We start from the raw sequence: 12,549 nt of genomic DNA on the forward strand, positions 1-12,549 counted from the left end.
CTTAACCTATTTGTTTTAGGTCTAAAGTAAATGTTAATTGACAAAGTTAAATAACTTTTTCGAACAAAATTTGATCAGTATGTGTACTGAATATTTTTAACATAAAAAAAAACTGCACTGGCTGATGTGTTGTTTTCTGGGAAAGGTTTAAAATCCTGCCGAGAACGATGATAAACCACGAGGAATTGTGTAGTGATGCCCTCTAGTGGCGTGTGAGTAAAGTGCTGTTGAGTGACCTTTAGATGGTAAATTGACTTGGAAAACACTATATAATTTGACAGTCACCCTGAAGCAACCCTGGTGTCTTGCTCAAGGGCACAATAGTACCATTCAGTTTCTAGGTTTTCCCTGTTGCAACCTTAATGTAGAGTCCTAAGTTGAAAGTGCACTCGGCTTTTGTTTGTTTATGTTGTGTTGCTGGTGTGACAATTGTTGGGAATGCAGCATCATGCAATTGTAAAAATGCATCATTTGCAATGAGACTTGATCAATTTATTAAGTCAAAAGAGTCAGATAGTATGGGGGAAATGATAAAACAAACATGATTTCCATGTGAAGACCCGTTCAAAAAATGACCACCTTTAAATGACAGAGGTTTGACTATTAAAACTGCAGCAAGGCAGTATAACGTATGGCCTCTGGGCTGCGAAATATGTTTTAGAGAGAATATTCAAACAAAACAATTGCAAAATGCCTACCAGAACAGGAATAGTGCAGGAATGCGAGAATTTCAAATCCTCAATATCTCCACTGGATGCAGCGTCAGCTCACTTCGTTAGTATACTACCAATGGCCATGATGTAAATTAAAGGTCTGGTGGGGTTTCAGGTGAGCTCAATACAGCTGTAGGGGGCGGTGTTTCAGGCTCATCGGTTATTCGCGCTCATTGATTACTTTTCCTGTGTGCGCACCCTCTCAGCGATCAGCTCGTTCTGTCTTCTTGTCAGCGAAAACATGGCGAGAACGGCAGTGGGTCAGGAGTTAGATAAGTGAAATGAAGCTCTATATTCCTGTTTTACTGATTCGCAGAACATTGGAAACATATACCAGTAGACCGGAGCGTGAAATAAAGTGCCTCCGTGCTATTTTACAGAGTTGGACCTCGTTTTAAAGGAATTTTAGGATTTGTGCGATATTTGAAGTGCAGGTAAGTTTCACTCCAGTTCGATCTATAACGGAGCAACAGCAGCTCACCAAGGCCTCATTTATTTATTTGTAAACTTATAGATGCATGAATTATTCCATTATTAGTGGTCAGTATTAGTATTAGCATCAGTATTACTATTTTCCATACACTGGCGGGGATTTGGGTAACTGCTACCCCGCAATATGAAAGTTCTGTGTGTACTTTACTTTCACAATGTGCTACAGAATGGTGACTCAAATTGAGACGCGCTATTTTCTAAGCAATCGCATTTACGGCTTGGCTTGCGACCCGAACCAAATCAAGTAGTCTGAATACATTAAAATACTTTGGGGTGGGATCCTTTGACCCGGGCAAGTAAACAAACAGAATACTGTAGCAACCGCATATGATCTCCTTATCAACCGCACTTCATCGTGAATGTGAGTTTTGCACGGGCACGTGCCACCCATTTGTTTTTGTTTTGTTTTAAAAATCCCTTCTTTATTCCGTTAATTTAATGCATAAACATACAGCCCTGATTTGTGTTTATTTCTGTTAAATGTAATGACATTCACAACTTCAACAGGCCTACTTTTATCAAATATTTAAATACATTCAGGTTTGATCGTTTTTTTTTTTTTTTAATCTATAATTTTTATTCAATTTTATATGTACATTTTTAGAGGTAAAAAGCTAACTATTGAGAGTTGAGAGACAACTGGGCTGGTGGAGATTGTTGTAGGTAACGTTACAGCTTTTGATCATATATACAAGACAATATGCAGGTATGCAGAAAAAAAAAACACAATGTGCAATATAAATAACACTGAACTGAAATATATTTTTTTATTTCTGTGAAGTAAGTTAGCTCTGTAAAAATATTCCTAATAGGCTGGCTATGATGGTGTGCATGCAAACTGCCTGCGGGGTAATAGTTACTTTCTAAGACTATTTATTGAGCGGCCTGACAGCTTTCGGAAATAAACTCTTTGATTTGAATGTTTTAAATTGTAATCTTGAGTCTGAATGTTTGAATGTTTTTATTTCTAGAACAGGGCTGGAGCCATGACTGCAATCACAGGAGGCGTCGGGAACTGTTTGTCCATGAGTCTGTCTGCCCTGAAGAGACTCGATCCTTATATCAGCAGTATCACAGACCTGGCCAGCCAAGTAGCACTCTACACCTTCAACAATACCACTAATGAATGGGTAAACACTGATATCAACACCATTAATGATGACCGTATTAATGGTAGATTATTTACCATTAATGACAGTATTAATTGCATATTAATTACTATTGTGTAAGAAGCTATAAATATTAATGATTGAATGTAAAAAAATAAAATAAATTGGATTTATTTAATGTTAAATAAATAGAAAAATACAAATGTTTAATTTTTTTCTGCAGGAAAAGACAGATGTGGAGGGAACTCTGTTTGTCTATAACAGGTTTGTATGTTTTCAGCAGTGAAGCAACACACACACACACACACACACGTGGTCTTGAATCAGAGCCCTAAATATCTGAAGTGGTTCAAAGGATCACAGAAATAACCTTCATGATATTCTTCAGCCTTCTGATATAATACACTTGACTGCACTAACACGGCAGAACTCCCACTCACAGATGTTTAGGTCCTTCAGACTTGTAAGGTTTATTTTCCCACTCATGTTGTGAGTTTTAATGTCAGTTTTCTGTGCATCAGGCTTGCCTCCCCCAGGCATGGCTTCACCATCCTGAATCGCTTGAGTATGGACAACCTGACCGAACCCATCACAAAAGACTTAGATTTCCAGCTGCAGCATCCATTTCTCCTGTACAGGAATGCTCGCCGTAAGTCTCTATATTTGTATATGTTTTTCATAAATGAATCTTTACATAATGAGATGAAAGTAAAGTATCCATGTCAGAAATGTCTATGTCAGGGTTCACCAATCTCGGTCCTGGAGGGCCGCTGTCCTGCAGAGTTTAGCTCCAACCAGCTCCAACACACCTGTTTGAAAGTTTCTAGTATGCCTAGTGAGACGTTGATTAGCTGGTTCAGGTGTGTTTAATTGGGGTTGGAGCTAAACTCTGCAGGACAGCGGCCCTCCAGGACCGAGATTGGTGAACCCTGGTCTATATTATAACAGACCAGATTAAGAAAAAACGGATTGTGCATTATACGTTTACATTTATGCCGTATTATCGAAAGTGACTTGCATTGCATTCAAGATATACATTTGAACGGTGCATGCATTCCCTAGGAATCAAACCCATAATATTGCCATTGCTAGTGCCATGCTCTAATGCTTAAGCTACAAGAATGCCTTCATGAGGGATTGTACATGACATTTTGGGAGATGAGTTCATCTATTATTTCTTGGTCTATGCTTTCAGGGAAATTTAAAACTCTGGTGTTCAGCAAACAAAATTACTCTCTCTTTACATCTGTTATTAAGACCCGTCTTGGGTGATTTCATTATAAGTAGTCCGCTGAGACATCAATGTTAACACCTTGTACTATTTCCATAAACTTAAGTTGAATCTGAATCTGAAATGGGTGGTTCTTTGCTTTGTTCAAACTCATGAGCATGTAAGACCCCGGTATACTTCATTTTCCGTGTTCAAATCACTGCAAATCCACGCACAAGGGAGCGCAGACACAAAAATCAGACATCAGCCGACCGTGCATAATGTGGACAAGGGAAGTTAACTTTGGGCTTTATAAGTGCAATGGTTTTGACCACCCTGAATGTGGTTGATGTGAATGAATTTCAAAAATGTTTTGGACCCCATTTGGGTGTGTATTTAGCACCCAGTGTCAAACAGATGGCTGGAAACGGATGTTAATACCAGGTATAAACAGGGTAGGGAGCACACGGTTGTATCCATTCAAAAAATGAACTTGTAGCAATAAAAGTGTGTCTGGATTGAGAGAGCTGTCAGACTGGCGTCTGTGTGTGTGGAGAGGGAGATCAGAGATCGCTGGCAGGCCTGCCTGCATGAAAGGCTCCAGAGCCACAGTGCCTTATATGGTGCAGAGAAGTGTGTGTGTGTTTCTCTTCCAGTTTCCTGCCAGCATCACAGACCCGACCAGCCAATCGTGATTAGATAACAAGCCCCTCTCACACGCACACATGCACAGACTTCCAAGGAAATTCATGATAAAGAAACCTGCAAATAGAGTGCATGCGGAAAAGCCTTAAGTACTTCAGGCTGATTACATGAATCATTGTAGATCCTGATGTTTCAGACAGTCCATAACAGTCCATGAAAATCTGTGCTACTGCTAACTGTCTGACGGGAACCTTTATACTCGCTGCCTCCGTGTCGGCATATAGAAATTATTACTGTTTTTTGGTTTTTTTAGAATGTTGTGAGTGGTAGCCAAAGCCTTGCTTTGCAGTTGGTAAGATGTTTTAAGTGGTTCTTAGTTCATTGATACCTTATGTGACTACTAAGGTGTTCTGGCTCATTCTAGGGTGTTCTGGGTAGTTTCTTACAGTCAAAAGAGCCCACCAACAAGTCTCAATGATAGAGTTCTGTAGGGAAGACATCATTTTGTAGGCCAAACTGGAAGTTAACATCATCATGGTTCCCTCAACAAAAAGCCTGTAGGATTTTTCCCATGACTTTTGGATTATTGCAGAAAATAAGCTCTGTGACCTAACAAAAGTTTATGGATCTTACACTGTTTGTTCTTCAAGATAATCTTCACAAATTAATGTTTATGAATTTTAAAGTGTGTAAATACAACTGCCTGAAATAAAAGCAAGTATAAACACAACAAGGCTGTAAAAGCGGACTAGTTAGTCGATGAGTTTTGTAATGTACCCGAAAACCTCTATCGTCCTATTTTCCCACTTATTAGCAAACCCATTCAAAAAACCTACTGACTTCAGGTGATGGAACCAAAAGCACGGAAAAACTAATTTACAGTTTTTTAGAATCGTTCCTGCTGCACTCTATTCTGGTTTCTAGATATGGCTTTTGTCCCTCATTCGATGCAAGTCAAAGGAATCTCCTTTGCCTGTTTTAATTCAATAAATGCGCTGCGTGTTTTAGAGTGAAGCAGCACATTATCTGCCAGTGTTTTGAGTGGCTCGGTTCACAAAAAAAAATAAGACATAAATATAACATTGTAATTTTTATAGTTGTAAAATAAAATGATCCGTATATTATTTTCTTAAATACTCCTTTTATTTAAGAGAAATACACTTCAAGTAATTTATTTAGTGTTTTTTGTCATTTTTATGTAGTAATAATAATAGTAATTATTATTATATAATTATTATTGTTATTATTATTTTATATAATTACCATAATGATATATAATCACAAAATTGGCAAATTGTACAGCCCTACAAACTGTGTAAACCTGGAAAAAAAAAAAAAAAAAAAGCACTTTCAAATCATGCAGACCTAGTTTGAGGTATTGTTCATATCCCAACTGAACAAACAGTTGCAGAGTTACTTTTTTTAATACTTGGTATGGGCAACAATAATAATTTGCAAACACCACTAATGAGGTTTTAGACAATGGGAAGTAAGACCTGCACTGTTTATCTTCTACACAACGCTCTCCCTCATGTGCCGAGGGTGCTGGATTCTGTCAGCTCGTCTCTTAAACAAACGCAGTGTTGTGGTTGTGATTTGTGACAGTGTAGCTGGAGTCTTTCAGCAGGACTGTTAAGTATACGAAGCTCTTACCTCCTGGCCGCACAAACGTGTAGCCCAGCTCTCTCTCCGACACAAGCTTTCCTTTGAACCGCACCTCCACTTCCTCCTCCAGTCGCTCGTGCTTCAGCCTGCGCCGACTGAACAGCCCCCGCAACATCTTCTTTCTCTTTCTGAGACTTGAATCCTCGGCAGATTGAAGCTTTGGTCGACAGATTGAAGTCGGTCAGAAGTTCACAGTCTCCTCAGTGCGTGTGTGGATTCAGCTCCATTCAGAAACTCTGACACGAGCGAGGGTAGACAGTTTGGGTATCAGTTTTTCTTTTCTCTTTGTTGTGTTTTGCGAAGTTCAACATCAAAAGCATTTGCCGTGTCCTCTCATCACTCTCTCTCTCCTCCTCCTTGTTCTCATCCCCCTCTCTTACGCCCTCTGAGATGTGTTCCTCGGTTCCCAGGCAGTATTTTGTTTGGGTTTTTCCCCCAGGCGCTGACCCATGTGGTGCACTCTGCTCTGAGAATGAACGGTTGTGAATATAGCACCAGCCCTTTCTCTCTTTCTCTCTCTCTCTCTCTCTCTCTCTCTCTCTCTCTCTCTCTCTCTCTCTCTCTCTCTCTCTCTCTCTCTCTCTCTCTCTCTCTCTCTCTCTCTCTCTCTCTCTCTCTCTCTCTCTCTCTCTCTCTCTCTCTTTTACTGCTCTGGGTTTTGTTATCACTCTGCTACTTCTGGAGGTGAATGGAACAGGTCCTGATTCAGCTGTCAGCACCAGGCTCTAAGTTTAGTTCATAAGGGATTTATGAGGAACCACAGTCTGAAGCCATCACTGAAATCTCTGTTCCCAATACGGTTGACCAGTGACTGTTAATACACGCATCTGAAGACTTCATCTTGGTGTTTAAAAACATTTTGGTGTACTGGCACAGCAGTTGGCTTGAGTTCTGCTTGGGCACTTGGGAGTTTGGACTGTTTGGGAAAGGAATGTCGGCTAGAGTGGAGTGTGTGTATGTATGATGGCATTTTTAGTGCATGTATGCTGTCAGTTTCACTGGTCCTTTTCCACTGGTTATTCTGATCATGTGCTAAACATTTGTTTTTTCTTCTGATCATGATTGGTTTTGATTTAAATGTGATTGATGTTTATATTAATCTGTGTGTGTGTATATATTGGCAGTGTCCATCTTTGGCATCTGGTTCTATGATAAAGAAGACTGTCAGCGTATAGCGGAACTCATGAAGAAGTGAGTTTTTCCTCTATTTGCAAACTCACACAACTTTCTCTTCTCTAACTTGGGATGATTCTGGTTCTGATTTCAATTAAATGTAATGATTCCTATTCCTTAACAGTTTTCTTAATTAGTCTTCTAGTACATTTATGATGAATCATAACATATACTTAACACATGTTAATGTTTTTATTTCCAGAATGTGTCTAATAATTAAACCTTACATAGTAACAATACATTTGAGACTGATTCAAGACTTAACTTTTTTAGACTTTCACTACAAGAGCCTACTCATAATTCATTCATTCCCAAATTGGGCTACACTTGTTTTGCTGCAAATGACGAGGACAATGCAATAAAAAACTTGATTTAATACAGAGGTGTCTAATCTTCCTTCTGGAGGGCCACTGACCTGCAAAGTTAAGCTTCAACACAAATGCCTGGAAGTTTCTTGTGATACTGAAGAGTGAAGACCTTGATTGGCTGATTCAGATGTGTTTAAATAGGGCGGGAGCTAAACTCTTGCTACATCCCAATTCGGCTACTATTACTATGCCTTAAAACAGGGTTTCTCAAACTCAGTCCTTGAGGGCCACTGTCCTGCACAGTTTAGCTCCAACCCTGATCAAACACACCTAGCGGTGAGTTTCTAGTGATCCTGAAGACATTGATTAGCTTGCTCAGGTGTTTGATCAGGGTTGGAGCTAAACTGTGCAGGACCCTCCAGGACCGAGTTTGAGAAACCCTGCCCTAAAAGTATGTACTGTTTTTGTGAATAAAAAGGACATACTTTTGAGTAAGTTGCAGAAAAATAGGCAAGCTTTGAGACCTAATTCATCATAATTGCGTCTTTAACGGACCACTCTGTCGCTTAGTTATGTGCATCCTGTCACTATTTAAACTGTCCTGTCAATCATCTTTTCGCAGTTAAAATTCTCCACATTCAATTTTATTTAATTTCCTATTGTATTGGAGAGAAATTAAGTAATGCGTCGATCTGCCAGTCGTGGGTCTTTCATGCAGAGAACTGCGTAATGATGCCTTTAAATGTTAATGACCAAAAGTATCTTTCACAAAGTTCACAATGCTGTACCACCTGACCGCTGCAGATTAATTTAGGCGTTGAGTGTTGCCATAGAAATGCATAATTCCCAGTCCGAGGACATGAACAGCTCTGAACAGAATGTCACGTGTTGTCATCTCAAGACTACGGTAATTACTAAACCTCTATAACTTAACTCTATAAACCTCTCTACTTAACTGTCAGTCTCGCACATTTGCTATTTTTGACGGTTTTTAACACTTTTTATTCATGTTTGTTGCTCTAATCGAAAATTCTCGTCCAACATGCAATGGGTTGTGGGCAATATTAGCCTTTAGAGTGTGCATGGATCTGTACTTCAGATTTTAACCGGAAAAAGTAGACCGGGGTATCTTTGGAATACTTATTTCAACATACTACAATTTGGGACATACTAATTCTAATTTCGAATAATATTTAGGACGGAGAGTATGCGAATTGGGACGCAGCATATGCTTGAATCTGGCCCTCCAGGAGCAGGATTAGACATCCCTGATTTAGCAGTACCCAATCTTTTTATCTCATCACAATAAATTCCAACTTCAAACTAACAATTTGTCTTTGATATTTTGTTCTTTTTGAGGCAGAGGAAACACTGAGTATTTTAATACTTTGTTCCATTTTGGCATATAATCAAAAGCTGTTAACAAAACCAAATGTCACTACAATCTTTTGCTTTCTTCATAAAAAACAATAAACAGTTAAACAAGAACGGATTGCTGATTTCTAACTCTAGCTCTCACTTTCTCACACACTCACTCTTTCTTTATGTGTGTGTCAGTTTGGCAGGGCTGGAACAGCATTTACAGCCACAAATAGCGACTGGCTGTGTCTCTCCACGATCAGCAGAGCAGGGTGTGGATATAATGCAGATGCTTACTAAAGCACGAGATGACTATGACAAGGTGAGACACACAAGTCTTAAAGTCTTTTCTTTTCTTACACAACTATTAAGGTGCATCATATGCACTAGAGGTCACCAGTGCACAGTACACTTCTTTCTCATGTTTTTTTTCCCCTTTTCTTTCTTTTTAGGGAAAACTCAGCGAGCCGAAAGAAATTGGCAGTGGTGGTGTCATCTATGGAAACCCCCATCTGATCAAACCCATTCCCCTAAAACCAGCACAAGATGCACACATTCAGGGACAAATACAGCAGGTGCAATCTCTCAGCATGTTTGTGACTCAGTTTGTGTTCTGTAAATGCTTGAATGTGTAAAAAAAAAAAGTTTCACTCTCTCTTAGGATGCAGAAATGGACTCAAAGCACCTCTCAGTTGTCACTTTGTTTGGTGCTCAGTCAAAGCCGGACTCTGTCTCACCACAGCCCAGCTCATCTGTCAGCAGGGTAGGTCCAGCACGGTCTGCGGTGGCCCGCTCCCTGTCTTATGATGATCCTTCTCCGGCAGGGGGCGCTGTGGTGTCCAGCACCCCCATGCAGCACTGTCCAGCCATCCACAAGCTCATGTCTGGTTCGCTGCTGCAGCCTCTGTCTGAATCCCCAGAGAGCCGTCTGTGTGAAAACGGGGCAGCCCAGAACCAGCCTGACCCAATACAAAAACTGCTAATGAACCCTCCTCCTGCGGCAGGCACCCCTGGCATGCCTTCCTTACTATTAAGTCAGGGAGAGTGTGGAGTGGGGCCCCAATTCCACCCTATGGCTAAAGCCTCCGGGCCGGCACTGGCTCAGCACCTGATCCATGTCCCAACTAAAGTTCCGACTGCTGGAGTGGCAGGGAATGTGGTGTCTCCTCATGAGCTTCTGCAGAGGCTCACGTTGGTACAGCAGGAGCAAGAGCTCCATCCCCATCTGGAGCTCCTACAGCCCAGCTTGACCGTCAGCAGCTCCAGTCACAGCCAACCCAATTTGACTCAGGTGAAATAATTCAGTGTCAGTTATTTTGATTAAACTATTTGGGAATCTTTAGGCATCTGTTGCATTTATGCTCCTTACACAGACATCTTCAACTTTCAGATAATTAGCAAGTCATTCTGAAGCATCCTGTATCTGGAACCTGTGATTTAATGTGTGTGTGTGTGTGTGTGTGTGTGTGTGTGTGTGTGTGTGTGTGTGTGTGTGTGTGTGTGTGTGGGTGTGGGTGCAGGTGATCTCACCACAGCGTATCCCAGCAACTATAGCCCCCACCCTCCTGTCACCCAGTGTGTTCGCCCAGACTAAAGCCATGAGAGCAGAACCAGAACCAGCTGAACCCAGAGCACTTAGCAAGATTCAACTACAGGCTACATTGATCCACCTTATCAAGGTTAGAACCAAACCCATGTCCTTCTGGATTATTACAATATTAATAATATCATTTAGAGATGCACCAACATTTTGACTCAAAACAGTTTATATATAAATAAATAAATGTATATATAAAAAAAATTGCATACATGTGTATATATATAAAATTGTATTTTATTATATATTATATTGTGAAATTAGTACAATTTAAAATTACTTTTCTATTTGAATATATTTTAAAATTTCATTTATTCCTGTGATGGCAAAGCTTGTTTTCAGCAGCCATTACTCCAGTCTTCAGTGTCACATGATCCTTCAGAAATCATTCTTGATTGCTGAAAACAGTCGTCCTGCTGAATATTTTTGTGGAAACTGATACTTTTTTAGTAGTATATTTAGTAGTAAAAATAAATATTTTGCAACATTATAAATGTCTTTACTGACAATTTATACAATTGTGTTTGATCAATTGAATGCTTCCTTGATGAATAAAAGTATTATTAGTTTATTATTATTATTTTAAACTTTTGAACAGTAGTATATCTAACATTAATAGAATTTTTGATTTTCTATTTAAGTCCAGCAATTTTTATTTATTTATTTTTTGCATGCCTAATCATTTTTTTTATCAAAAGGGACCCTCAGTCTTAGTGTGTTTGACTGATCGCTGCACTGCCTCTAATGATTTGTTTCTCTCTTTCTGTGATTCAGAATGATGCCTCATTCCTGGACACCATTTATGAAGCATACGTCTCCCGTCTCGCAACAGACTTCAGCTCGAAACCTTTCTAAAGCAGGAACACCATCTGAGCATGTTCATTTACATGCAGCTTTCACGCTCTGAACACATATCTGCATCCCATCTCAGGACTACCCTACTGTTCTGAGTGTAGCGTCCAATGAGTTCAGCTCCTCAGCAACAGATTCACAACAGGAAAACCAGTTTGGTTGCAAATTGTATGAATTTTAGAATTTAAATTTTTTAACAAGTGGGAATCTTAAGTATTTTACTTTTTGGAAGGAGAATTTTATAATGGAAATTTCATTTAGCTTTCAGACATCAGGGCTGGAAATGTGCTGTCTGTTGAGATGGAAAGACATTCTTCTTTTTATGAAGGCATTTTTACCTTTGCATATCTAAACAGACGCACAAAAGAAAAAAACAGGACCCTAGCCTCAAATATAATAGAAATAACATGACGAATAACAAGACAAACATGTCTTGTCTTGGTTTCTATCATCTTCAAATCACAGCCAACACAGACAGAAAGCGTCTTCATCCCTTCACAAGCCAGCAGGAAGAGTCTATTCATTTTAATCACATCTTTAAATTGAAAATTGATTTTGTTTAAATGTACAAACAAGAGTGTACATACATACATATATTCTATTTTTCTATGGTGTTACTTCTGTTCTTATATCAACATGCTGGAATATTTTTAGGTTCCCTTTTTTTTAAAAAACAACCCAATACCATGTCATCAGTGTTTTCCAATCAACGGGTTAACATTTAAAACCATTTTTATTTTCTTCCATTTGTTTTTCTTATTAAAATAATGTCTCAACACCCCATAAAGTGTATGTTCTCTGATCTTATTGGTTTTATAGTTCTGGCATATATTGCAAATGAATGGCTTAGTAAAGTTAAACATGCTACATGTGATCTGTTATGGCTGAAGCCTGTGAAAGGTTTCGTTATACACTACCATTCAAATGTTTAAGCTCAGTAAGATATTTTTTGTTTGTTTTGAAAGAAATTAATACTTTCAGTAAGGATGCATTAAATTGATCAAAAGTGACAATATAGATATTTTATGTTACAAAAGATTTCTATTTCAAATAAATTCTGTTCTTTTGAACTTTCTATTCATCAGAAAATTCTGAAAGAAATGACCATTTCCACAAAGATATTAAGCAGCACAACTGTTTTCAAAATTAATAATATGAACAGTTTCTTGAGCTGCAAATCAGCAAATTAGAATGATCTCCGAAGGATCATGTGACACTAACACCTGCTGAAAATTCAAAGTACAATATTATTTCACAATATTACTGTTTTGACTCTAGTTTTTATCAAATATGGTGAGCATAAGACTTCTTTCAAAAACATGAAAAAATCTTACATGCATGTTGACAGGTTTGTCTAAACCATATCCACATCAACTCGCTGATGGCTTAAATAAAAACAAAGCGGTCTTTGGCCAGCATGATGTCT

The 12,549-nt window shown here is 38.9% G+C and overlaps 2 protein-coding genes across 14 annotated transcripts in view; one reads left to right on the forward strand and one right to left on the reverse strand.

Annotated features, from left to right (window-relative positions):
* The window catches only part of cacna1c (calcium channel, voltage-dependent, L type, alpha 1C subunit), a 129,463-nt gene extending 123,161 nt beyond the window's left edge, over positions 1-6,302 (reverse strand). For all 10 annotated transcript variants that reach the window (XM_079868039.1, XM_079868043.1, XM_079868035.1 and 7 more), the window contains exon 1: positions 5,823-6,302. In XM_079868039.1, coding sequence (XP_079724165.1) covers positions 5,823-5,949 — 127 coding nt within the window. In that variant the 5' untranslated portion in view covers positions 5,950-6,302. The remainder of the gene's footprint in view (positions 1-5,822) is intronic.
* dcp1b (decapping mRNA 1B) lies at positions 943-11,905 on the forward strand. 4 transcript variants are annotated; one of them, XR_013820739.1, is made up of 11 exons: positions 943-1,147; positions 2,177-2,335; positions 2,538-2,578; positions 2,836-2,963; positions 6,959-7,025; positions 8,873-8,996; positions 9,127-9,249; positions 9,336-9,965; positions 10,195-10,353; positions 11,046-11,323; positions 11,778-11,905. XR_013820739.1 is itself a non-coding variant. In XM_079868061.1 (10 exons), the coding sequence occupies exons 2-10, from the start codon at positions 2,192-2,194 to the stop codon at positions 11,124-11,126; spliced, it is 1,497 nt and encodes a 498-aa protein (XP_079724187.1). In that variant the 5' UTR covers positions 943-1,147; positions 2,177-2,191; the 3' UTR covers positions 11,127-11,800. The 4 variants fall into 4 exon arrangements, 3 of the variants coding, with proteins under 3 accessions (XP_079724187.1, XP_079724188.1, XP_079724189.1); XM_079868061.1 differs by having other exon boundaries at positions 11,046-11,800; XM_079868062.1 differs by having other exon boundaries at positions 949-1,147; positions 2,182-2,335; positions 11,046-11,800.
* Positions 11,906-12,549: the final 644 nt, after the last annotated feature.

This window comes from Squalius cephalus, assembly GCF_949319135.1.
Source record: "Squalius cephalus genome assembly, chromosome: 4".
NCBI classification, from domain to species: domain Eukaryota; kingdom Metazoa; phylum Chordata; class Actinopteri; order Cypriniformes; family Leuciscidae; genus Squalius; species Squalius cephalus.

Bases quoted from the DNA above. Each gene is read 5' to 3' on its own strand.
- dcp1b (XM_079868061.1), top strand. From the start codon at position 2,192: ATGACTGCAATCACAGGAGGCGTCGGGAACTGTTTGTCCATGAGTCTG. The intron at 2,579-2,835 runs GTTTGTATGTTT...TCTGTGCATCAG, and splicing joins ACTCTGTTTGTCTATAACAG to GCTTGCCTCCCCCAGGCATG. The intron at 8,997-9,126 runs GTGAGACACACA...CTTTCTTTTTAG, and splicing joins CACGAGATGACTATGACAAG to GGAAAACTCAGCGAGCCGAA.